The sequence below is a fragment of the Amblyomma mixtum genome, chromosome 2 (assembly GCF_055824585.1).
Source record: "Amblyomma mixtum isolate Tamu chromosome 2, ASM5582458v1, whole genome shotgun sequence".
In the NCBI taxonomy this organism is placed as follows: domain Eukaryota; kingdom Metazoa; phylum Arthropoda; class Arachnida; order Ixodida; family Ixodidae; genus Amblyomma; species Amblyomma mixtum.
In genome coordinates, this window is record NC_143013.1 from 17,311,422 (window position 1) to 17,338,925 (window position 27,504).

The 27,504-nt window shown below is 45.9% G+C and overlaps 1 protein-coding gene across 3 annotated transcripts in view; it reads right to left on the minus strand.

Annotated features, from left to right (window-relative positions):
• LOC149358544 (medium-chain acyl-CoA ligase ACSF2, mitochondrial-like) overlaps positions 1-26,822 on the minus strand; it is a 31,285-nt gene extending 4,463 nt beyond the window's left edge. Inside the window, exons 1-13 of one of the 3 annotated variants that reach the window (XM_089570638.1) lie at positions 26,586-26,820; positions 19,867-20,035; positions 17,250-17,378; positions 16,449-16,502; positions 13,899-14,017; positions 13,405-13,452; positions 12,094-12,211; positions 10,996-11,091; positions 9,536-9,684; positions 5,670-5,761; positions 2,568-2,644; positions 2,062-2,169; positions 382-527 (exon numbers count right to left, since the gene is read on the minus strand). In XM_089570638.1, coding sequence (XP_089426764.1) covers positions 382-527; positions 2,062-2,169; positions 2,568-2,644; positions 5,670-5,761; positions 9,536-9,684; positions 10,996-11,091; positions 12,094-12,211; positions 13,405-13,452; positions 13,899-14,017; positions 16,449-16,502; positions 17,250-17,378; positions 19,867-20,035; positions 26,586-26,680 — 1,400 coding nt within the window. In that variant the 5' untranslated portion in view covers positions 26,681-26,820. Of the gene's footprint in view, positions 1-381; positions 528-2,061; positions 2,170-2,567; positions 2,645-5,669; positions 5,762-9,535; positions 9,685-10,995; positions 11,092-12,093; positions 12,212-13,404; positions 13,453-13,898; positions 14,018-16,448; positions 16,503-17,249; positions 17,379-19,866; positions 20,036-26,585 lie in introns of all 3 variants that reach the window. The other 2 variants (XM_089570640.1, XM_089570639.1) reach the window with 2 other exon arrangements.
• Positions 26,823-27,504: the final 682 nt, after the last annotated feature.

Here is a 27,504-nt window from a genome sequence, read left to right on the forward strand (position 1 = left end):
GAATGTGAAGACGAGAAAGAAGCCGTAAGCGAAGAAGATGCATTATTACATTTTGTCTTAATTAATCTTCTTTTTTTCTCTTTTTCATCCAAACTCTTATCCCTTTCCAGTCCCTGCCCTACTTGAAGTAGAATTAGTGGTGTTGCTCTCCCGCGTGCGTTTCTTTTCCCTTTATTATGTACAGGTGTATAGCAACCTATGCCTCTCGATTCTTGACCGATCCCCCAGTGTTGCTATGTGCCATCTTTTGAAAGGCTAACAACAACGTACCCTCGATAAGATACATGGACTTCCGGAGGCAACCAGTGGGGACTAATGCGCATTTCGAATGTGTACGGGCATTTATTTTTTTATTTCTAGCAATGACTGAACGATGCTTACCCCGTGTGGTACCACTTATCGCGCACAACCTCCTTGGTCCTGTCGGGCTCACTGTAGTACTCGAGGAAGACGAGGTAGCCCCGGGCGCACAGCTCTCCGCGGGTACCCGTAGGTACGATGTTGTTTTTGTCGTCCACTATCTTCACCTGCATGGAAGATGCAGCCTGTGTGTCTCCTTGTAGGAAGTGGTGCACCATCTGTAAGCTATCATCTTTGACAAAAGTAATCAGGCTGCATGGTTTGCTTCTCAGGCGTTTTATGGAGCCTTTAAGTCACCCAAAAGGGAATAAAGGATGTCAAAAGCTAAAAGCGAGGGTTTTCGTTACCCCTGAAGTCATTTAGGGCTTGAGAGGTGCAATAAGGGGCCCGGTTACTTTTGACAAATAGGGTATAAGTCTCAAGGACAAAAACTGTCAACAGGTCCTGTAGTTACAAGCTACAAGGTACAACCACACAAGTGTAGTTAATGGTTTGACGGTATACCGTCTGGTCAGGAATCATGGTTGATGATTAGTGAACAAGGGATCTGTAGCGCTCCCGAAACTTCATTCTTTTTACGAACATGGTCAGTGAACTTCATCAACCGTGCAACTAAGTTTCATATGCGAACGCAGCTACACTAAACTTGAACCAGATGCACCATAAGGGTGCATTTCATAGATCGTCCCCACACGTACGTTGTACAGAATCGTTTTCCTAACAGCGTGAAGAAATTTATGAATAAAGGGAGTCGTGGAGCCGTGGCTGGCACAGGCCATGGCGGCAAGGTACAACAATGCCAACCTCGAGGAGAAAGAAGTTAGCCTTCCGTAGGTCCCTAACAGAATCCCTAGCTTAAGGCTTATGCGAGGCAACAAGAACGTCCGTTATTTTTAGATGCGAAGAATTGATAGGCTCAACCAGTAATGCTTTTGTGGTGCCCAGTATGGCAGCAATAGCAGGCAATGCTATCAGGATGAGCTTGCAAAAGTGGACGAAAAAGAATAAAATAGCCTCGGTAAACACGTAGGTGTCTGTAAGAGACCCCTCAAAATGATGCTGGTGTAGAGGAAAATAAAGTGCGCTCAATAGAAGACACTGGCTTTTTTGTGAGCTCCCGTTCTAATTCAGATACGCCCTGGCATAAGCTGCAGTAGTTCTCATTTTTACGTTAACCCCATCCTACTGTTTCCTTTATAGAAGGTTCATCAGGCCCTACCATTTATTATGCCTTCGAGACATGGAAAAGAGACAGCTAGCTTTTATTGTGGCTAGTGTCAATTTATTTTGGTCGCTGGTCGTCATAAGAATTTGCTGCTCACTGTAATTGATTCGCCTTGAACGAACATAGCATAGCACGAAAGGACCGCAGAAGAAAGATCCTTGAATTTTGTTGCCCTAACTTCTCTCTCACACACTCCAAAGCAGCCAGTAAACGCAACTAAATATTCCGATAATAGTTATATGCAGTTTTCTATTACCTGACTGCCAGACACTGCAAGCCAAGTCCTTTGAGACTTCGGCAGACCTGCAATTTGTATCCGCTAACGATACGCACAATAAACACTGTGTTGTACCTTATTCTGTTGTATTGCATTACACTGTATTTTGTATTCTAATGTTTTGTGCTAAATAGTCAATAGACTCCAATAGCTAAACAGTCAATAGACTCCATGACACAAAGGCAAGTAGAGGTGTTACCTCAACGTGGTCTAAAGGCCTCCCGACTGTGTGGATCCACTTCTCCATTGGTTCGTCGGGATCAGAGGCCGTAACGACAGGACTGCATTCCGTCGAGCCGTAAAATATCTGCAGCAATAGGTCCCGATTGAAGTGACGTTTCGGGCGATAGTGTGCGAACTCTCCTTAAAACCGCGTAGCTATATGGAAGCTATATGGCTGTCATCAGTAAACCCGTGGACGAATTTACTAAATCTGCTTGCCTCTAAGATGAACGGTTAGTTATTTATCAATACAGTGGCTCTTGAATATCTGGCGGTCGTGATTGGTAGTGGACTTAGGGCGATCACCGATCATTCCTACGTGAGAAATGTTGTGTGGCGTCAGGCCCGGATTAGTTGACCTCCACCTTCGCTTCCATATAGTGCTTCGCAGTTTTTCCAGTACCAAGTACAAAGCAGTTGTTTCTGCTGAACAACAAATCGTTACGTATAGCATCTAAACCACAACAGTTATGTTATACGTACGTGCAATCGTTTGGTGTTCATTCGCTCAATGGTATGCTTAATAATTTCAGGCGGACAAGGAGCGCCAGCCATCACACCTGCAATAGAACGGGGTCAAATTTCAGCGTTCGTCATCCATCGACGCAAGCACGAGTTTTTTATTTATTTATTTATTTATTTATTTATTTATTTATTTATTTATTTATTTATTTATTTATTTATTTATTTATTTATTTATTTATTTATTTATTTATTTCAATACCCTAAAGGCCCAAGTGGGCATTACATAGGGGGGGAGGGCATGAAAACAACACAATACAGATTATTGGCACACAGCAGTCAACAAATACAAAGAATAACTATATATACAAATTGCAAGTACACAGCACTGCAGTCACTGAAGGATACATAGGTTGAGCGTATAAGACTTAATGCTTCGACGATACTGAAAATATCACAGTGAGTTTTGTAGGCCAAGGTGCGCTGAAAGTTTTGTTTGGAAATGTGATAATTCAGTTTCAGCATTTATGTCAGCCGGTAACGAGTTCCACTCTGCTATAGATAATAGTAAGGGTGATGTTTGATATTTCAGTGTTCGTGCGAAGATGGGTTGAACTTTGTGGGAATGATCAGACCGGGATGAAACATGATGGGCAGGGGCGATGCGATCAGCTGTGAACGGGGAGTCATCGTAGTACAAAGAATGAAAGAACGATAAACGAGAGAACTTGATGGTTGGTTTGGTTTATGGGGTTTAACGTCCCAAAGCGACTCAGGCTATGAGAGACTTGAGTCGAGTGATAAGGTCGGGAATATTGATAGTTTGCTTCAGTAATGACACACTTTCATACGGTGAGTATGAAGAAAGGATGAACCTCACAGCTTTATTTTGCACAGACTCAAGACGGTTAATTAATGAAACGCTGCTTGGACTCCATATTGAAGACGCGTATTCTAAAGCTGACTTTATGAGAGTAGTATACGCGCGAAGCTTTGTTTCGGGATTGGCAAGATATAAACGGCGTTTGATGAGTCCCAGTTTCTTAAATGCTTTGTTTGTGATGTGATTTATGTGGGCGTTCCAGCTTAAATCAGCACTGATATGAACACCAAGGTACTTAAAACAATCCGTTCTTTCAACTATATTCTAATTAATTGTGTAGACATTAGAAGGTGTATTAGTGCGCGTGGAAAAGGTCATCAACTTTGTTTTTTTAATATTAATTTCCATCTGACATAGCTGGCACCATTCATTTAGGCGCACTAAGTCGGTCTGTAGAATAACTGCATCAAGGGGGGCAACTATCCTTCTATAGATTACGCAGTCGTCAGCGAATAGTCGCACGTTAGATGATATGTTAGATGCTATGTAAATTAAATGTAAATTAATGTCGACTAATACGCCAAAAAGCCTTAACCGATGCCTTCAGAGCAAGTTTAAGACCTTGGTCGCTGCCGACGAATGGCTTAGTACAAACATCCACAAAAACGCGTACAAGACAACATTGGCCACAATGCATAAAAATTAGGAACTAAACCGTATATTCATAAAAGTCTGAACCAAAGCGCTATTTACACCGAACTTTAAATTTCTATTGCAATAGCTGTTAGTGATTCTGCCCGTGAATTCCGCGGCGTCCGCGGTCACGCTCATAGCGGTAGTCGCGTTTTCACAAGCGCCATTATGTAGTCATTCTGGTATATGACATACGCCAGATTACCAATAGAGCGGCGCTGCCACGGACCGTTCACACCACTTATGACCAATCAGAGCACAAGCAAAAAGGGGCTCTTGAACGGAAGCGACGGCAGCTATAGGCATTTATAAATTGCCTATTACTGAAAATTTCTCGCACGCACGCGCATCAGCTTTTTTTTAATTACGTCCAAAGTGGACGGGGTGCGGGAATACCGTGCGAGCGATCGTCTCTCTCGGCAAGCGACGTTACGCGCACACTCTAAACACAAATATAGGAGCAAATATGGAGTAAAAAGGGAGTAGCTTTTTATTCCCCACGCGGAAGTAAAACAGGAAGTAAGCTGTCCTCTATAGTCGGATACAACTTAAGTCTGCAGTGAAGCTCCGCCCATATTCAGCCTTCGCGCACAGAATTCCTCCACGACGAAAAAGTAGTCCGCTGCTTAAACGCTTCTTGTTACGTTAACAAGAAGCTTATGACAAGAAAAAAGTTATGAGCTCTAGAATTTTTATTCACTAATTGTTTGATATAGTCAAACATTAAAAAGCTGATTTCGTTTACACTAGCGATTGGCCAGCGGAGTAATACAAGACGCCGCGGACCGTGGCCCAGTGTTAGCAACTGCTGTTTTTTTAAGTTGTATCCTACTATAGCGCATATGCGTTTATAAAAGAGAGTCCACTAGAGGACGACAAATTACTCCCTTTTTATTACTCCTTCCTCTTTAGAGTGCAAAACGGTACTAAAGTTCGCGCCTCTCCACGCTGATTTCACGACAATTTCACGCTCAGCAGTACCTACAGTTGCTCCTGTCTTGCTTGTGAAGCAATAGCTCAAGTGACCCATAATGTTTTGATTTAATCCAACAGGTTTAATTTTAACTGCCGCTAGCTGCCACGTGTAGTGCAAGTGAAGGAGTGAGCTTGGACGAAATTAGACACCTTTAGCACACCGTGTACCGTGTTACCGTTACCGCTATGGGAGTACCGGGAGCCCGCGCGCAGCCAATGCGCATGCGCAAATCACCTTGACGGCACCAGATGGCGCCAGGTACCCAGGAGCTGCGCGCGCGCCTGCAGCATCGGGACCAATCAGCGCACGCTCACCGGCGGTGGGCGGGCTCGCGGTACTCCGGTAACGGTAGCACGGTACACGGCATGCTAAAGGTGTCTACTAATGCAGCTTGCTTTACGTATACAGAGTACCGTGCACAGTTTTACAGACGGACGGTAGATAACAGGACGTAGCTGACCAGAGATTGCTCCTACGCCAGGCCGAGGTCGTTCTCTCGAGGGAAAGAGAGGCGGCAGGGAATGTCGCGTACACGCGGTATATTTAGGCACTTGCCATAGGTGTATACAATTGCGTCGTATTTGGAGCCGGCAGCCCCGAGAGCTTAGGCGTTACCGAGACGACCTCTCACCTTTGCGCACTGAAGAAACATCGAAATTTGACTGCTCCAAGTGGTGCATCATGTCGATGAACATTGTCGGGGTTCCGTACACCATAGTACACCTACAGCGTTCGAGAAGGCGAGAACAGAATTTGGTAATTGCAGCAGCGACCCCAGTTCGCACAGGTAGCAGCTCAGGTTGTAGCAGCAATCGAAGGCTAAACAGATGATAGCCGATGTAGAACGAAGTGAACACATATGAGCGGGATATTGTGAGCTTGGTTAAAATTGCCAAAAAAATGTAGTTACGATAAAGAAGTAATTACTTATCAGCATAAAGCGAAGAGCAGCCATACGGCTACAAAGGAAAGCTATGCAGCTTTCACAGGGACTTCGTAGCTGAAGAAAGATTCATCCTGTGGATGCTAACACGCAATCATTGCCTTATTACAAATCTTCCCACCTTGGGGGATTCCCCTTAACATCGGACCAACACCGTTCCCACTCCTAAATGCTGATCAATTCGCTCTCGGCCTACCGTATGCTAGCCGTCCCGGTCAACTCCATTGGTACAGCGATTGCTCCGGTGAGGCGGTGGTGCCGGGTTCGAATCCCGGACCAGGACAAATTTTTCTTGAACTACGAAGTGTGTGAAAGCATTAAAGTTTTCCTTTGTGGCCGTATGGCTGCGCTTGTGTGGATGCTAATGATTAATTACTCCCTTCTTACAAATCTTCTCCACCTTGGGGGATTCCCCTAAACTTTGACCTAAACCATGAACTATTGCAGGGAAGAATAGTTGTGCAGACAAACTGCTCAGTCACGTTGTAAATAAATTTTGCTGCAAATTGATAACAGCATGAATAAACCTTTCAAAACAGTCGATTTATGAAATGTTTTTTTGCGAAGAGAAATAATGCGATGGCTTCTGAGCAATCGGCCAAAACTGTCGCTTCTCACTGTCAGCTTTTTTGGCACGATTAAGTTATACTGAGCCAACCGCACACCAGTACAAGGTTCTGTGTGAAACTCACTGTCAAACCATAGAGCCCAGAGTTATCCTGGTAGCTATACGTGAACTGAAAGCAAAACACCGCGTTCATAAATTTCTGCAGAGTTTTGTTACGCTAATCTAAGACGATCTGTAATTGGTTCTACTCGATCATGCTGCCAATGAGATATATTCGAAATCTAGTGGAAATGCGGGAATAAAATTCTAGACGAATTTAAAGTGATTACGTCGTTGTTCACCATGAAAAGCGCCCGCAGCTGTTTACCAGCGGATGAAATGTAAATTTTGCAATTACTTTAGTGAGGTGCCTAATCTCGGGCCTGAAAGCCATTTAGAAACACCACACCGTTTCTGATTGGACATTTAATGGCTTCACTGAGCTTTACACGGATGGCAGCACCTCTCAATTGCTTCAGTGAAGCCTATTTGCGTGAAAGAGAACACCAACGAAGGAGAAACCGATACAACACAAGATGAAGCTGTATAGCTTTCCTTAGTAGCCGTAAGGCTGCGCTCGGGTGGATGCTAATGAGTAATTACTCCCTTATAACTCGGGAAGGTGCAACCGAAACTTGTGACTGCTGCATTTGTACTTGTAGTAGCTACTGCAGAGCCCGTAGTACAAAAAATGTACAGGGTCGATCACTCATAGCGGGAACGATTGAGTGCTTGTCTTTGCAGTTAGTGAAGCACCAGCTGCGCGCGCCTCGCATGGACAGTGTGACAATGCAATGTGATAAGGACAATGTGACAGTGCGACACCTGCTCAAAGCGCCCGAAGGTGGCGCTGTGTGAGCCGCAGGACTACGCGCTCAGATGTTCCCACTAAGTGTGACTGACCTTGTACCACGATCACAAATTCGTTATGACCGCAACACTATTGTGACCATGTCCTTGTACGCTTTTCCTTCTTCGTCGCATCCTTCTAGTTTAGTTCTAACTCAGCGCAGGAAAAACCAAACTATCCTTAATGATCTTACTGAATTAAGGTGAGTGAATATTTTTTCATGCCAAAGGCGCTGCCGTTCATTCGCTACACAAAAAGTCGCCAGTGAATAAAACCGTCAAAGAGCAGCTCAGCTACGAAAAACGTTCATTTCATTCCATGCAGGGAGCGCTACTTCTGATAACCATTTAATTTCTTCGCAATATTTTGCACAGGTGAATGAGCCGTTTCATTTTTTTTCTCCCCGTGAAGCAAGTTCTGGCCTAAATTAACAGCACATATGGTCTCAAGCAATAAAACTAGAGACGGAAGTTTTGTGAAAGTGGCTGTACAGATTACTGGAAATTGTTTAGAAGCGCCGTGCCATTTTCGAAGGGGCGTGTAATTCGCTTGCGACCGTTTGTATGGTCGGATGCGCCTTTCATCTTTTATTTTTTTTTGCGACAGATATACTTCTGTTCATGCACTGCACGAAAGGTTGCAAGCAAATAAAGTCTTCCAACGAAAGTTTGTCCGTAGAAACGCGTCAGACATTTTATGACTTCACGAAAGTGCGTGAGCATATTACTGGAAGTCATTTAGAGACACCATACCATTTCTGTCTGAAAATTCAGTTCGTTCGCGACATATTTTATGCTAGCCAATGCGCATGTTGGTACTCTTTTTTTTTTCTGCGACAGTGTATTGTCTTCCGTACGCAGCATGAAAATCACGTCTTTCGGGTCAGCAACCGAGCACAATAACCACTGAGCCACTGTGGCGGCTAAAATTCGAGAAGAGATGAAACCCTCGAACGGGATTGGTATGGCATTTCAGAATCACCTGCTGCGAACCCTTCAGGTTCCAGCAACTTCATGTTCACGAGCAAAAATATAATAGAAATTTTGACATTTCTTAACAGGATATTTCCTGACATTTGCGCTCTCTAGTGTTTCGAGTCTCGGCCCGTTACACGAACAATGGCTGCTTTTTACTCTAATCTACAGCAAAACAGCGAGTGCGAGAACCGCTTAACGAAGTAAGCGCGTTCCGCAAGCGTCTCTATAACCAATACGAGGTGCTGTGCCTCAGCGCATACACAACATTTAACCGATGGAGGAGAAGCAGGCTTCGGTAGAGAGAGTCATGGATCTAAAAGAAACTCTTTTTCTCCTCTTTTCTTTTCTCCTCTTCTCGAGCAGCCATCCTGTTTTCGACATGCCCATTAAATTTAGAGTTTTCTTGTTCCATCGTATTCTCTCTAGAGGTGGCGCGAAAAGAAAACGAATTTTATCGGACATTTACCGTTGTGGCAATGATAACTTCAGCGACACCTAGAGTAGCGCGAAATGTCAATGCCGGTTGGAGTGTTTACTAAAGCTGGGTAAGGAGAGCCTCTTGCTGCTGCTGCGTGTTCGAATCAATCAGTCATTGGCATTCTGGCCAAAAAATTTGGCACTTTGTCATGTGCAACGTCAATTCATTCTGACCAACCAACGTGAAGGTATTCTGGCCAAACAGTGTGGCACGTTGTCATGACGTCATGCGCGACGTCACTTTATTCTGACCAATCAGCGTGAAGGCATTCTGGTCAATCAGTGTGGAGCATTGTCATGACGTCATGTGCGACGTCACTTTATTCTGACCAATCGACGTGACGAGTTGAACCTGGTGTGTTACGCCGGCGAAACCGACGCCGCAGAAACGGGAAAAGTGGCCTTGCAAGCTATCGCTGTAAACGTTTAAAATTGACATTCCCCACCTCTTCTTTCTCGTCTTCTCGCTTTCTTCAAAAGTGGTGACATTTCCTTGCTCAAAGTTACGGCATGAACGTCGGCGAACCTTTATAAGAAGCCGGCGGCTTTGTAAGCACCCCAAGCGGAGTCGAAGAAAACGCAAAAGTGGCAGGCACAGGTCACGTGTTTGTGACCGCATAACTTACGCGGCCACTACCTTCACCTTTGTTTCTGGATGGCTTCAAGGCTCGCTAGTGCGTTGAATCCGGGTGCCGCCATCACAATGGTAGAGCCGAACAATGCAGCCGTCAAGGTGCCGATGACGCAGCCAAAGCAGTGGATCATCGGAACGTTCAGGCAGATTACCTCGTCCTGGTAAAAATGGCACAATCACCAATGATCTCAAACTGACCAGCGAGCGCTCAGCGCACGTGGCAACTAGGTGGTTTAGCCTCTAAGGAGAACGAAACAACGCAAACGAAACACTTTGAATGAGCGAACAGCAACGCCTAGAAAGCGTGATATTTAAGCTGAAAGACATCACTCCTATAGAACAAGAGTGTAAATTAATTATGAAACGCATGCTTGCTAAGAGTGCACTTTTTTTTCATAGTTTCGGTTTCCGAACTTCGGAGCCTCTGGGTGTTACTGCGAGCCAATCTATGCAGCCGAGTTTCAGCAATGATGCGGGTCGTTTTTTTTTTTTTTTCTTTTTCACGCGGTATGTTCCCGAAAGCCGGCTGTTATTTTCTTTTAAAATATTCATTTCAAAAAGGTAAGCACATTATACATTGTTTGATCGCTGCAGAACCGTGCGGAATTTCACGACGTCACGATTAACGATTACTTCGGAGTGAGAGTTCTAAAAACGTTGTTTTTGTCGCCTTCCGCCGTGGTAGCATATGCGGCAGTGCTACTGACGTCATAAGTCCACTGATGAGTCACCTACGCAGCCGGTCAACGTCCGGTCAAGTGCGCCTCGGCTCCGCTCTCCCGGTCTGGGGTGATCTGCTGTTATGTCTTGCTGCAAACTGACCGCGACGTACGACCAACGGTAGCATCAAATGCATACTGCTTCTCTCGGGCTCGCATACTCCTCGTGTCTTCACTGCACTCCGCTTCCCAGTGCGAAGCGTATACTACTAAGCGCACCCGATACGATCTAGATATCATAACCGCCAATAGGTGCCTTCCGTCTCTTCGGAGATTCTCACAAGAACATCTTCCGGATTGAAAAATCTAGTTCGAGCCGATCGGCGCATCAAGCTAAGAAGTAGAACACACCGCGCAAAGCAGGAAAGCAGGGTACACAAACACACAGCGCTACTGGTAACCAAGTGTTTCAATGCTGCATTTTTTACTCTGCTGAATAACCTGCTTGGACGAGAAGTTCCCAAGTACCTCTCAACAAAACCTGTCTCATACGTCCTGCTGCGCTAGGTATTGAAACACCACGTAGCGTAAGTCTGCGTGAGTATCTTTCATTTGTCTCCCCGGATGAAACGAAGAGCTGTGTGCAAAGTTTGGTGTCAAGCATTAGCAATGAGCTCTGTGCTTCGCCGCTATGTGATTAGGAAATACATCTGAAAAAAGAAAACGCTTCTCACTGGTTCTCAATGGATCGCCTGAACACGGCCTCTCGAAAGCTCTTTTTATGTCAACATTTGCCTCCCGAATTCTTACCTGCTCATGGAGTCCCATATTGTGTCCGAGAGAGTTCGCGTTATTTACAATGTTGAAATGCGACAGCAAGGCACCTTTAGGCTTTCCCGTCGTACCCTGCGAAAAGGTTGAAACAGATCCAAATCAATAAAAGTGCGTTGAAAACATCATCACAAAGAAGCGAACAGCGTAACCACAATCGAATGACAAAAGGACGGCGTGTTTGCTAATGGAATAAGCAGCGAAGAGTGGCTGTCGCAAGACATAACTCTCGTTCTTATGCTTTAGTTCGCAACATCATGAAGCGATCATTATCATCATCAGTAGCAGTGTAACTAAGCCCACTGCAGGATAAAGGCCTCTACCATATCCATTGGTATGCCTGGGATGCCGTCCAGCCTGAGTGGATTAAAACGCGCACTCTAGTCCGGCGTAGACACGGCAGCGGCGACAGCAAGCCTCCCCTGAAAGCAGCCAGCGCAGCTCTGCCAAGACGAAGATAGTTTCCAAGACCTAATAGACCTTCAAGAGAGAACCCGGGGGTCAGCCGGGTCCAGTCATCATGTTTGAAAGCGGCATATCCGCCTGGGCCTTGCACTGATGAGGAACAAGCATGGAAACGCTGCCTGGAGTTCTTGAACGCAACCTAACTTCGCACAGCATGCAGTTACGAAGTCGGTGCACGTTAAAGAACGCCAGGTGTTCGAAAGCTAATCCAGAGCCCTCCACTGCGCTGCCTCTTTCTCTCTCTCTCTTTGGCTTTCCCCTTGGCGCGGTTTTCCCATGAAACATCCCCATTCTATAGATCTGCCAGAACTTCAAGGCAAGCTCTTCAGAAGGCCTTCTCTCCAAACTACCTCATCGAATAGCGCGCAAACGCGGATGTGACGTCATAGCACAAAGCTGACACCGCTCACCATGCAGAAAATCTCTCCTACAGCTCCCAAAAAAAAAACTAGTCTTAGTACGGACGAAGAACGAAGACATGATGGAACCGGCGCTCCCTTTCTGTCGTGCTTTCGTTCTTGGTCGAGTTTCCGACAAGCAAACAACCATTTACACCACGAGGCTACTTTTTTTTCTGCACAACAACCCGTGCTGTAAAAACGCTATACTCACTGAAGTAAACTGTACGTTAACAGGTGCGTCGAAGCGAATCTGAGAGGCTCTCAGGTCGACAGCAGCATAATCGTTTCTCGTTGGCAGGGTCAGCAGCTCGTCGTAGGTTATTGTGCCCCTGGACGAATAAGAGAACATACATTCGTCAGCAATACTAGAGGGAACAAACATTTAGCGCAAAGTTGCGAATTTTGTAGACATTTCTACATTAAACTAAAGTGCGCTTCTGGATCACATACGCCAAGAGGACAACTATAGCTAGAAATCAGAGAAAAAAACTGTGCCTGTCAAATATAATTATGGAGTAATCAATGAATGAATGCTCGAACATTAGTCACACAAGACGACGGACAAGAAGAGTGTACACACCACAACGACTGGACTAACAACTGAAGTTTATTGGAAAATACATGGTCCGAGGAAGGCCAGCAGAGCATGCGCAACAGCATCATCACTAATCACTGCGTCTTGTGTGACTGGTTTTTTCTCCGTTTACAATGTACCAACTGGCCCGCATTTCAACCCTTCTGCTCGAACATTGTTTCAGTGCATTTTGCTCACGACTGTACGTAGGAGTGGGATAGAACACTGCTTGAAAAAGTACAGAGATCTGTGCCGAGAGATGTGTCCCGCTCGCGTTAGCATTCCCTCGGGCACTGGACGATAAGTATTAAAACCACGCACTATACCTCTTCATTTCATTCAGCACAATATGCAGCGCAAAAGTTACGTGCACAAGATTAAATCGCCTTTCTCTCCAGATGTTTTTGAGCGCTAAACCTTGGCTGCGGCATTGTAAAAATCACGTATAAACGTAATCCCAGAAGCATACAGATGCACCCACGCCGTGCATGCGGACGCAGTTTTGCTGAAAGCTCGCCAAGAGCGATGGCGTTTCTAGCGTGCTTAACATGGAAATATGCACAAGAGCCAAAAGACTCCGGTTGTGAGCTCATTTGTAAGCGCTTTCAAATCGAATTTCTAATAAAGCAAAATCTGCGCTGCACAACGATGTTCTTCGCAAGACTTCGAGATTTCTCCCCGCGCCTTGCATTTATTTTTTTTTTCGGTAACCGCCAATGGAAGCGTTTTATTTAAATTGGGTTAACATTCCTTTGGATTTTAGGAAAGCGTACTCAAGCGATTTTCACGCAGTTTCGTTATGTTTGACTCCTATTTGACAATAACGGTTGCCAAGCAAGCCGACACCCCTCAGACGCAATTATAGTTGATGGATGTAACAGCCAAGAGCCATTACAGGAGAGTGTAATATATGGAAGCTAGAGGCATAATATATCGCATCATACTTACGGTTTCGCTTCATCTCCAAGCAAGATAACATGCTTCAAACGTGGTAGCCTGAAAGAAATAAACACGCGGAAACAAAAGCGGCATTAACAAGACACGTATGTGCTGTGGAGTCAAAACAACCGAATTAGCCTACCACTTCACTCACTGCCCGTTTAGGTGCGCATTAGTAAATATGATGTAGAAAAAAAATATGGGATCGAACCGATAAAAATGAAAATGGCAACATTCTCGTGTGGCTATGAATATATCTGAATCCGAAACAGCGACAGTCTTACATTATTCACAGCTATACCCGACAGCAAGTGATGCAAGCTCAACCAGGAAATATGCTTTGCGCGGACCGCAGTTGTCTGAACCGTGACAGAGACGCACCGAAATCTATGTCCGATAAAGAAAAGACGCAAGGCACACACATGGTCAGTTGGAGCGACATGAATAAATTTCTCACTTAAATGACAAGTTAGGCGAGAGGCGATTACTGCTATAGTACCCACCTCTGGCACTTTAGGTTACCGGGATCGCAGTGTTCGAGCTCGGGAGCAATCTTCAGAAGCATCGAGTAGTAGTCCTGACGAGCAAACTTCTCCGACAGGATCAGGGCCTCGCAGTCCACCTGCGTCGTAGTCGCTTAGAGTAGGCCTCCACACTGGACGGCTACGAAGCGCGCCCGCAAATTTATATTTAATGTAAACAACAAATTTGCTTATCCGCTAGTTATCCTTATCCGCATAAAAACGGCCCAGAAGAACCGACGCAGACAAAAAAATATAGCTGGCGATTTGCGTAGTTAGGTCAAATACGAATATGTGCGCCAGCAAATGTTACAGCCGACCTAGGCCGCACATATTGCAGCCGATGGTGAGGTTTCTGCCTGCTATAAGACCAGGCTTCAGACAAGCAGACACACACACTAAAATTCACACGGACACCTAATTACATTATGTCGCTGGCAATGCAACACCACCAGAAGCTGTTGATGCCCTGCCATGGAGTGACGTCAATTCCCTGCAGCCAATGGGAATACTCCTGTCGGGAGCCGTCCTTCCCTCCAGCCAATGAAAATGATCTGGTCTCATGACGTCACTTCCTTACAGCCAATAAGCGAATTTAGCTTTCCACGACACATTTTCTTCCCGATGAGGTTTCTGGTGCTATCGCATTAAGAGTTCACAATTAAATAGTTTTAAGGCGCAAAAAACAGACAAGACGCATAGGTAGGTGAAAGGACGAAGCGCCAACTTCCAACTGATTTTACTCAGTAAAATCAGTTGGAACTAAAACTATTTAATTTATTTATTTTTTTTTATTCATTTTTTAGGCAATACAAGTATTGCCCACGAGGCAAGACAAAAGGAGACTATTGGTCTCCTGACTAGGTCTTGGCCTCGCCAAGAACCAAAACCAAACTATTTAATTGTGAACCAAAACCAACTAGCCCAGCAGCAAGTGCTCTTAGACGCATTAAGAGTATTTGTTAGAATTCAGAGCAATAAAGTGGGCTTCGAGGCACCTCGTTAAGCTGAGGGCCTGACATTTTTTTTTTTAACACTTGCACCGAGATAATATAACTATGCCACTGATTCTATTTCATTCTGATTCCTTCCGGTCTACGTAGTCGGCCCAGCACTACTACTACTGGTGGCTACGGTGGGGGGGTACGCTCGCATTCTGCCACCCTTTTGAACGGGGGCACTGCTTGGAGCGTAACAACGACCCCGTTATCACCTGGATCTGCCGATAGAAGCTGGTGGCGATAACACTGGAATTTAATCGAAGGAATATGATCTTTATATTATAGCAGCATTCGGCTCCTGCGGCATCCTGCTGTCGCAGTCTTCGTAAAAGTGATCATATTATTTAAAGGCTGCTAGAGAATACATTTCACTTTCATAGACTGAAAGGCTTAAGAGACTTCTCAGCACTATGACGATTTGGCTTGCGCACTTTCGGTAGAGATTAAAGTGGAGTGACGTCGATCATCTTGAGCAAAAAGGAAAAAAAAAATAAGAATAAACAAACTAAAAGGCTAAGGTATTATCTAACGCGAACCATTCAACAAAAAGCTGTCCCCGCTGCCGGCTCCGTGGGCGGTCCAGGCACGGACAAGGGGCCAGACAACTCAAGCACGGAGCAGACGACGCGGTTGCGCGGGGCTAAAGTTTTTCGGTGCTTTCCACAGAGGGCGCTAGCGCACGGGCGGCGCAGCGCCCTCTGCGGCCTATAGCTGCGGCCTTTGCATAGCCTACGCTGAAGCCTTGCTCGGATTAGGTTCCCTACAACATTTCTTCTCTGTCAACAGGACCTGCCGCTCATCTGCACTTTAGATGACTCTAAATGCGTTGGTTACAGCCCGTGGAAGTGTGCATGTCTTAGGCACCGTCAACTGCACCGTCATCTGAAGGGCTTCAATGTCGATAATGCTAGGTTAGCAAGCAGGGAATAACTAGTCTTGCGTAATTAAATCCTCGAGTGTGGTTGCTGCTGAACTTGAGGTTTTGAAACAGTTGCTTAGATTCACTTGACACACAGCGTTCCGAACAATGTTGTCCTGCTCGCCACGAAAATTTACAGCAGGCAAAAGATAACTCGCAACATATGAAGTACAAAGAGCTGCCATATGAAAGAAGATAATGATTGATGTTATAATTTGTGCTCTTAATTTTGAAATGTTTTATGATTATACACATCCAGGAGAGAAGTACTTAGAAAAGAAAAAAAAAACTGTCGCTCTCATAACAGAACAAACTTCGAGCTAGTTGGTGGAGCATTTTTTCTAGAAAATTAATTTAGCACTACTCTTTTTTCAGATGAGCACACAGACATACGTGACAGGATGGGTGCTGCATTGTCATGTCTCTGTGCACTCGTCTGAAAAATAAAATAGTAGCGTTGAATTACTTCTCTAGAAAAGAAATTGTGACTCATAAATTTAGCGCAATAATTGGTTCAGTGCTCACATGTTCCATTTAATATTGAGGCTACGTGCCCGTTTATAAAAAGGACCGGTTGTAAAAAGACGTCCGTTGAAATGCTTTCAGACTCACGAGTTTCAGGCAGTACTCCATCTCTGGTACTTGATACGCTGTGTTGACGTTGACCTGCATGAAACAGCCCGACAGGATTTTAAGCAGAAGGAAGGACCTCGAGAAATCTCTAATTCGCAACTACCTATGAATGTGTAGTTTAATAATAACCTTTCTCTAGGGCGCGTTGTTATTAATATTCTTTCAGCATTCGTAATTGATAATTGCAGAAAAGTATGCAACTGGTCATTTTCCGCAAACAGAAACGATTCAGCATTGCCCACTGAAGATTTCAGTTTAATTTTTCGTGTCTTCACCAAGGTGAGAATCAACCGTGCTTGCGACACTCTAAAGCTGATAACTGGGACCGCACTTTGATAACCATTCATTTCCCGAGTCATTATTTTCTGTTTGTACTAACGACAGCTGACCCCTGCGACTCCAAAGCCTATGGCCAGCAAGCAGTGCCGTTACAATACTTGTTTTGTTGATGTCAGGTCCCTGTATTCCGTCGTTGTCGCGCTTTTTGTTCACATTACGAATGTCGTCAGCCGGCTCTGGTTCAAAAAGCGAAGCTGAACAAAGGCAACGAGGCAAAATTATGGAAGGGAAAAAAATGACAACAAAGTACGGCTTCCCACATACATTTCGCACACGACGCTACGTTGAGTCTATTGTTGCAGCCAAAGCACAGAGACGCACGAAAAGAACGAAATGGAAGATGAGTGGCAAAATGAGCGAATAAGTGGATTGTGTAGCGTGCGCGCATGAGCATTAATTTCTTTCCTCTCTTTCGTCGAGGAAGGTCATGAAAGAACTCACGAGGACTAGGCCAGCCTTGGCAGTCGCAAACTGCATGACTGGCCACTCGTAGATGTTCGTCGATACGACGCCGATCTTGGAACCCAGCGGCAGTCCAATGGAGACCAAGGCAGCTGCCAGCTGGTCAATCTGGGAAACGCGGGTGACGCCCAAGTTAAATGAAAAAAAAAAAAATAAGAAAAATACCTAGCTGCTCGGAATACGATGCTCCTGCGTTTGGTCAATATCTCAATCGTGCCGGTAGTTCGATGTGAACAATAACAATTCTGTGAGCCAGCTCAGTCAATAAAACAAGTACTCAAAAGACGTCTGCGCTACATTGCTTATTAAGAAAGGCCAATATTGTTGCATGAAAAAAAAAAAGTGCGGTAGCTACAAGAGCAAGGCACCCTAAGAAGGGTTGCGATGTTCAATAAAGCTCTAAACACTCACTTCAACGATTTGTTTTGTTCTGTAAAACTACTCGCGAAAAAAAAAAAGTCTGACGGCCTAAAACAACCTATAGCATTCTAAGCAGTTCTAGATGACTCCGTAGCATAACCAGGACTGATGCTCTCACAGTTCGAATTCTATTCGATCCATTTTGTTTCCAGAAAATTCTGCTCGATGGCTGTTAATGACTACTGACACGTTCCACGGTACAGTGCAAGATAGAAAAGACGTATATGCATAGCGACTGAAATTTTCACAAAATAGTACGGAACATTCCAACAATGTTACAGAACTATAGCAATTCTATTTTATTAAAAACTACGCATAACATGTCAGTTTCAGCCCCTAAAGAGCCGGCACCGTAGCCGATGCATCGCACCGCTGGTTAGCCGCTGTTTGGGTTAGATGAGAGGTGGCTCTGTTACTTCTAAAGGGCGCTTTGGAACTTATGGCCAATCCTTATAGCTTATTTCACAATGTTTCTATCGAAAACAACAGACTATAAATAAACAGTCAGCACAAAAAAAAATGCGCGTTCGGCTGTCGTCAGAGATTGTCAGTCAGCAGTCAACGTCGTCCTTATCCACTAGTGCACAGGTTTTTGAGAAGTCCCGTGGGAAGTCCTGTGGACAATTTATGATTAGGGCGAGTACCTAAGTTCGCTAACAAGGTATTCACCCAAGGGGAATGACTGCCACTAATTGCTGGTCTTGTTGCAACGTTCCGGTGAACTGAAAAGTGAATGCACGGCGAACTGAAAAGTGAATGAACGGCTAACTGCTCTATAAATCGTACGCCAATGACAAAAAGTAAAAATTAAAATGGAACTCAGTCAGCACAAATTGGAGCAGCTGAATGTTAACATCCTGCCTGAGCAGCTGTCAAGAGGAAAATTACGCTGAAATCGCAGCTGCTTCCTCTGAAGCCAGGAGAGGTTGAATTATGTAAGGGATGCGTCTGTGCATCCTGTTCGCGTTGATCTTTTGCGCAGACACAATGTACAGGTGTGTCTGTATTAAAGGTACATTGCTATGACGCCGTGTTTTCCTGCCATTCCCCTTAAATTTTTTTATTATCTTTCTTTTTCTCGCCGAGCAAAGTATGCCATTACCGAAAGAGCCCTTACTTCGAAGTCACTCAGAAATGCCACTTACTTACCTTAAGTAAGGCTTTCGTTGCTTTGTACAAGCGATATCGCTTTTTAGCACGAAATTCAGAGCAAGCACTAATTTCTACTTCTGCATCCTTAAATGCGCCCTTTTCTATAACCTGTGCCTTAACGTTCTGCTACAAGGTGCCTAGTTGGGGCTTTTTTTTTTTAGTCCTTAGTCCAAGTCAGCAGTAGCTTGAGCCTTTACGTAAATATAGCCTGATTTCAAATCACACAGCACACACACACCCGTCCAGGAAACACGGAGGTTTTTCATCCCATTGACGCTAAGAAATCGACCAACCCTCATCGCTGCCCTTATGTAGCAGAATATATGAACAACACCGGTCATTTGTTTGAAGAACATAACGATTAATCAAATGACATAATAAGCGCAGGCAACACATTATAACTGAAGACCATAACCAAATGACATCAGATTCCATCTGACTGACTGACGCACGTGAAATTCTTGACGAATTCAGAACCCACATCATTTCTTTCGGGCGCCTTTTTAATGAGTAGTCGAACGGGCATCAACTCCACCACCACCACCATCATCATCATCAGCCTCAGTCATGCCCACTACAGGGCAAAGGCCTCCCCCTTTATCTCCATTTAGCCCCGTTCCGTGCCAACCCCGGCCTTCTTATCTAATCAGACCGTTTTATAGTAACTGCCCACTTAACTCTTCTGCTGGCCCCGACAACGCTCCCTTTCCCTTGTAATCCACTCTCTTTATCGCAAGAAACCATCGGTGATGTGCTCTCCACATTACGCGCGCCACCCGAGTTCACTTAGTTCCCTTTATTTAGTCTAAAGCAACATTAACAAACACAAGTTAGTTCTCCAATTCATGCTGCTTTCTTCTTTGCCGCTTAAGGTAACGCCTGTCATATTTCTCGCCATAGTTAGCTGCACTCCTTTCGATTACTTTCAAACCTTTCGTTTAGTCTAAAGGTTTCGGCCCCGTCATCAGGGTTGAGCAAGCATCGGGGTCTGTATAGCCCGTCAGACTGCGTCGTGAGCACGTACGTCGAGCTTGAACTGCACGTAGGTCTTCGAGATGCCCTGGTGGCAGGACACCACGGCCACGTTGTCCCCCTTGATGTCGGCTGTCCCGTCGACCACCTCGCCGGCGACCAGTGGCAACAGAGGAACATGGCTTGTCCCGTGGTAGTAACTGAGGCGGCTCGCTTCGCGCCTGCGATGGACAGGCAGCGTTGTAATACGAAGGGAACAAGAAAGAAAGAGGTACAAAAAAAAAAATAACGACCTTCTGTTCACCGTGCGCAGCAGCTAGGTTCTAAAGAAAATAGACTATGCATAGTATTTCGAGCTAACACGACTTGTGCCTATGGAGAAGTGGGCAAGCTGACCTTTCAATTTTGAAGACTGCAGCGCAAACCTATAGACAGACAGATGCCATAGGTAGCACGCGAGCGAGGGTTCTCGCAAAGCTGCCGCCCTCACCGTTCGGTTCGTTCGGTCACGTTCCACGTGACATTCATGATAATAGAGGAGTTTTATGTACGACAATGTGGACGATGATGGCGCTACTGAACGCTCTGGCAGCATGAGGTTCTTTTTTCTTGTACTCTCTAATCAGTTAGCTTTAAGCCATAAAATTATTACTAATTTCCCATTTATCAACAGCAATTTCAAAAATAATAATAACATTCCCCTATGTTTTCCTTGGTTTCTGTGGGCTGCTTGATATATATGCAATTATGAGCCCCTATTAAACGGTAGCGTTAAAGGCCCCATTAATCAGAAAATCCGGCGTCGGCGCTGTCGGCGTTGTGATTGATCTAGGGTGGCCTAGGCAGCCAGCCCCAGAGAAGCAACTTAGGTGGGCAACTCAGGTCACGTGACCTTGCGGCTCACCCAGGGATATATGGATGTAAAGTATGGAATGAACTTCAGCATATATTGGAATCAAACCATTACGCTATCGTGTCATACCCTTAAAGCTAAGCTTAAGAGTGCCCACCAATGTTTTTTTCCTAACTTATCTGCTAAACGTTCTAACGTCATTTTAATGTTTATAATTTTAGTGTTGTTTGAAATACAAATTGTTAATTTATTGTTGTCTATATCAATTTTATATCATAGCGCAGACTCCACAAGAAAGTATTGTCGTCATCATCATCATCAGCCTGACTACGACCATTGCAGGGCAAAGGCCTCTCTCATGTCTCTCCATTTAACCCGGTCCTTTGCCAGTTGCGGCCACAGTATCCCTGTCTCTCCAATTAACCCTGTCCTTTGCCAGTTGCGGCCACTGTATCCCCGCAAACTTCTTAATCTCATCCACCCACCTAACTTTCAGCTGCTCTCTGCTACGTTTGCCTTCTCTTGGAATCCACTCCGTCACCCTTAAGGACCAGCGGTTATCTTGCCTTCGCATTACATGCCCTGCTCAAGCCAATGCCTTCCTCTTGATTTCGACTAGGATGTCATTAACCCGCGTTTGTAAATTATTGTATACCCGTTTTAAGACAACGAGTTTTCCGCATGTGAATCTCAACTGTTGGATGTGAAAATGCACTTTTAACTGAGAATAGTACGTTGCTGGGCTAAGTGCTTAGGTTCTATCAATATGGGATGTACAACGCTAACATACGACGGATATGATAAGAAGGACATACAGCTGCGCAGTTATGAGTCCTTATCTATGTCCGTCTATGTATGTCTGCCAGCGCTGCACATTCCATAATGACTTTTAAATGGTAAGTCAATATAGGCTCAGGTACAACTCGACAGTATTACTTTCTAGATTTGCTTTACGCGAGATATTTCTTGGCAGAGCACATTATCGCACTGATGCTCTCGTACCTTATGTATACAGCGTTTTAGGGCTGTGATGATCCTACACGACAAAGTCTGCCGACAAAATGTATCCAGCATCGAGATAACTATTTAATTACATGCATTGGCATACAGGTGGACATGTTTTGCTGGCGTGCCTTAATTTAGGCAGAGCCAGACACGCATGTACCGACTCGTGATACATGAGCATTTTAGTTCAGGCGAGTTGGTTCATTTCAACAAAGATACGTACTTAGGCAAACAAGACAGGGACAAAAGAGTATAAACGACGTGTACAAAGCGTCATGCACATCGTCAGACATGTCGTAGCAAAATAGCGGATCTCCGTGTCGAATTGGTTTATGTGGCAAAGCGCGTGAAAAACTAGTGTTTTTCATTTTTGATTATTAGTATAGTACAAGTTTTCCATGACGAGTAGAAAGGAGCCAGGCATACTGGGGAAAATTTGTATCCTCAAGTTCTTGCTCCTTATTGTTACATTATCGTTCTGCAAAGCGCCCTTATTAGAATGCATACTTTATGAAGAATGTTTGCGATTGCTTTGCTGCGAAATTCAGAGCCAGAAAAGTGTTTCGGGCTGATTTCAGCAGGAAAGTTTTCATACAATTACTGAAAAGAGATTCATGTTCTACAAAATAATACTTGCCAGAATACGGATTAACTATAATCAGTAAATGGGTGTCGGCTGTTCAGCGATTTTTAAATTTTTTTCTTTATATCTCTAGCACTGGTGCATCCCAATCCTCTTCTTTGAATGTTAGCGTAATTATGCCTTAGATATCTAGTTATCCCAGCTCACCACAGCCATACCTCGTCCCGTTTACATCCGTGTCAGCCCTCGTATCGGTCAAGAAAATTTGTTTTGAATGTGAACGAACATCCTTGTTTTTTTGCCGCTCCAACAGCCTATGAGCGCTGTCGGTGGCAAACTCCGTAGGTACGCTGCAGTAAGCCTGACGACTGCAGGATAGCGACTGCAGATGGCGACCTGCCGGTGACCCCGTTAGGTGCGCATTACGCATCGGCCCGGTACCGAAGCGTTTTAATGGCGTGGCGTCAACCTAGGCTGCTTCCTTCCTAGCAGTCCTTGGCACAAAATCCCACAAGCATGAGCGCAGGCTGACACGTTGTTGTCCGACAAAAGGCTGGGGCTTATATCAGCTACAAATAACCCAATATGGGGTCTGCGCACTCTTCAGATCGGCGGAAGTGCTCTTTCTGCTGCTTTATTTGAAAGAGTTCTAACTTTGAAAGCGAATACGTGCATTTACAACTTCGTTATAAAAACTTCGCGAATCGATGTAGTGTTCGAAATTTCTCCTTTTTTTTTCTTGCATTAATGCGAAGTGTGTGTTCTCCAACAGTGTCTCTAACGACCTCAACGAGCCGCCGCGGTGGCTCAGTGGTTATGGCGCTCGGCTGTTGACCCGAAAGGCACGGATTCGGTCGAAATTTGCGGAGTCGTCCATTACGCATAGCCTGAGTCGCTTTAGGACGTCAAAGCCCCATAAAGCAAACTAATGACCTCAGCCATCAATTTCAGCGTCATTTCGTAAACTGCGACTTCGTCAATATGCTTTTGCACTGTGCACGTCAGAACGGTTCATCGACTTTAGGACTCCCGCTTGTCGAACGTCGAGAGTTCGAGCTGATCCTCGTCAATAGATGAACGAGGAGCCGCTGCATCGGTACGCATCATGCTGCCTTATGTCTCGTAACCTGGGACGTGTCCCAAGAGAAAACAGATGAAATGAGACTGCTTAAAAAATTGAAATAAAGCATTGCGCCTGAAACAAACAACCCTGCAGCGGCTTATACACCTTGTCAGAAAATCCGCGAGCAAGCGTAAGACAGTACCCCTCCCTCCATACCCCCATCGTATCCTCCTTCCTGCTTATAAGCAGCTCGACAATCTGCACCTTAATTTAAAGACTCATTCTCTGCGCACGACGTCGTGATCTTAAACCGGAAGAGGTATGCGCACGACGCGACCTTAGCGCCCTCAGCGGCGGCAGGAGCGGCGGCGCGCGCTCGATGAAGACAGTTCGACTGCCGGCCATCGCGCCTACGTGCCCGTGTTGACAGTCGCTAGCAACGCGTCGCGTGCTTGCTAAATTCTTTCGCTCGCCACCCTCGCCTACGAACGGCAGGGTTAAATTACTTTTCGGCGTTCTAAAAGCGTGGCTTTAGGATACCAAGTGTTACTTCCAGAACGTTCATGTCGTCGTCAAAGGAACCCCGTGAGACCATCCCATTAGAAACATTTAGAATAGGGGTATAAATATAGGGGAATAGCGGAGCGGCCAGTGCGCAGGCGCAGAACAATTACCCTAGGGGCGCTACCGTACTGCGCCTGCGCACATAGCGCCCGGCTATTCCCCTGTATACCCCTAAACGATAGGGTCCCCCTATTATAAAGGTCTCTATTTTACCTTACCCACATATCGAAGCACGGTAGGAGCGGCAGCGGTCGACTTACGAAAACGGGATACGTGCAAATTGCTCGCGCATGCCTCCGCCGTCCAGACATGCAGCAGCCAAAACCTGTCTAGAGGCTGTGATTGACCTCATAACGGTTGTGAGATTCCAGCGCGCGCGCGCGCCGCGGGCTCCGCTGAGGGCGCAACGGTCGCGTCGTGCGCGTACCTATTGCAGTTGTAGCTCACGACGCAGACGCGGTATCTTTCTTAAACAGCATCTCTCAGAACAAATTAATAGCAGATTTGTCAAAGGGAAGAAACACGGTTTGAAATGAGAAGGCGGGCAGATAACGCCTTAATATTTTACGCTTAGGTATAAGGACGTAGTCTGACCATGATAAGCTTAACGTTATGTTGGGTTTAACAGTTAGGGGGGCTGAGAGAATGAAAGGCGCAGTGACTTTCTCGCTTCTCGGTGGAAACCTCAACCACGACGTGAGGAAAAGGAGGAAAGTGGGAGTGAAAGATGAACGAGGTGCCATAGTGGAGGGCTCCGGAATAATTTCGACCACCTGGGAATCTGTCCGCCACAGCACACGGCCGCCTTTTGCGTTTCACCTCCACCGAAACGCGGCCGCTACGGCCGTGGCTTGAACAAACGTCTTAAGGTGACACATGGGCTGTAAGGACATCATAGTAGTGGGCTTCGCATAAATATATGCCACCTGGCGTTCTTTAACGTGCACTGATATTGTACAGAACATTTGCATATCTCCTCTATCGAAATGCGGGCGCCGCAGCCGGGGATTCAACCCGCGACCTTGGAATCAGCGGCCGAATGCCAAAGCCATGAGCCGCTGTGATGGCTCACCAGACAATTTTTGATGAGCGGAGACATTGGTTTATGGAACAGGTGCACTTGAAAGTGGCCCCACTTGCATTTAACAGTAGCTAGCATGGCATGAGTAAAAAACGCATGTCGTCGAAATCATCCCCGCCAGCGCCTGCTAAGTGCTCAGATCACAACGTTGCAAGCCATACACGCCCAGCACAGTTTCATGCATTAAAGGTTTGGCTAAACATCAACAACTTTCACAATGCGCTACAACCATGACGACACCGCATAAGCGAGACAGAAACAGCTGGCAGCGACACTGACGGGGAGGCTGAGGCCCGAAAGTGGAAATTGAAGTTGCAAATGCCGCTTATACAGCGTGTTTCATGTAATTTAAAACAAGGAATAAAAGAAAGAAGCGCATTGGAGCTGGTTGAAAACTCGGCATACTGTTTCCTATCGTGTGGCGCTCCTCGGCATATTTTTCCAATTCCACTTTTTTAGTCAATTAGCTCAGATTAATTAAGCAAAATTTTTAATGTTCACTTTACGGTCACAAGAATCGTGTTAAGTTACAGAGGAGGTGAAGAAACAGCCAATCCAGTTTTGGGGGGCAACGTACCTCCTACGTGGTCCTTTTTTCCGCCATTTGAAGAAGCGAGATATGAAACAATCCGCAAGACTGCGCTCGTGCGCTACCACATTCGAGCTCTCCCAACCCTTTTTTGAACGAATTAAACGCGCGCGCTGACCGTGACCAAGAGAGCGGCCGTTGCCCAGTTTGACGGGTTTCACTATAATACACATAAAGAAAACGGAGGCTACATTCAAATACGCGACTTCGCTGCTTTCCTTTTTTTTTTTTTTTTTTTGTCTGCGTGACGGCTCAGTAAAAGCTCCGTCGGAATTGGCTGTCGGTGGCCCACTTGCCACTTGCTGCAGGTCGCGCCGCAAGCTTTCCATGCTACGAAAGAATGTGCATGCTGACGCACTTTAACGGCCATGCACACCGAGAGAGGCTTCGGCCGCTCACTTTGAGACTGTTTGGAGAACGTGTTTGGTAGCGCTAGAATACGGTAGCGCAAGAGCTCAATCGCTGTTTCTTTTTTTTTCTTCTTATTTCGGGGGCTTCCTTTAAACGCTGGAAAAAAAGGACCAATGTCCTTTCTTCCTGTGTGACGTTTATTTGTCGGCTGTATTTGTGGTCATATGCCACCAACTAGCTCAGAAACGAATTATTCGACTAAGACAAGTAGCTGCAAAAAACTGGATTGGTTTTACTGAGGGACCCTCTGCAACTTAACGAAACGCGTGACCCTAAATTGGCTATTAGAAAACTGCGTAATTTTTTCTTACCTAATTAACTAAATAAGCGGAATTAAAAATATTCTGAGACACATTCCGAACGACAGCTTCAGCATCGTACATCACCTGAACCCCGTTCTTTCACTCCCTGCAACTGCGCGTGACGTAGCATGTTGCAGGCGCGGATGGGAGAGTTGACTAATTGCTCTGAAACCTCCCGGAAACGTGTTCCCTTCCTCATAAACGTATCATTCACCGCGCTATACGCCAACAGCCTGACGTGAGTCAGCAACCATCGCTGTATCAAAAGCTCCCAAACGACCCCGTCGCCGATTACGATTGCGATAAAAGGGGAATCTTACCGTGAAAGGTGACGTACTCTCGTCTGCTCCTTGGGCGTCCGTGCAACAGCGATCGAGATCGGCGCGGCAGCTCGCCGCCAACACCGCTGAAGCATCGCGAAATCGGACGTCGGCTCGCCGCGTCGTTGACGGATAGTCGGCGCACTCCGGTCGCTGCAGCGACGACGACGGCGGCGGTGGCGCGAGTGAAGAGTGACGCCTCGCTGCCCTCGCCACCGCCGCCAACGCAGGTTCATGCGAGGCCAGGCGGCTTGCTTGTACGCGCCAAGAGCAGCTGCTGCCGCCCTCGGAGCTCGACGGCTTTCCTCTTCGCAGATTGTGCAATGCCAGCGACGTCGCTCCGTATTTTTATGCAGCTGATTTTGTTTCTTCTTGCGTTTCGAACGGAGACGGCGGCTAAAGGGTGTCGTCACAAGGCTAGGTTTCCGATATCAGAGGAGGACACCCCTTCGGTCTTCTTTTTTTCCATCTTCGCTCAAATGTTTCGCAACGAACCTGAAACGTTGGATCACTTAATCCTTCGCTGCCGCTGTTTCGCCTCCCTCCGCAAACCTTTAACGCGATAGGGCCCCGTTGTCTAGAAAATCTGACGTCGGCGTTGTTAGCGAAAAATCGCGAGCACGGCTCTGGCAGGTGGCGCCCAGAGAGCAACCCAGGAGGCAGGTGGGCCGCCTAGGTCACGTGACCTTGCGACGTCATCACCGGATAGTGAGAAAACTGCCCACCGTGGCAGGTTGCAGCTAAATTAATGAATGGCCGCTCGGGAAGAGCAACCTGGATCGCACAAGGCCCACAGCTGGCAGCCCCTGCCATCGCAGGGCAGTGGCGCATCGCTTAACCGCTGCACCACTGCGCCAGGAGTGGTATGAAGACTCCCAGGGATCTATGAATGTAAAGAACGACCAATTCTGCATATATA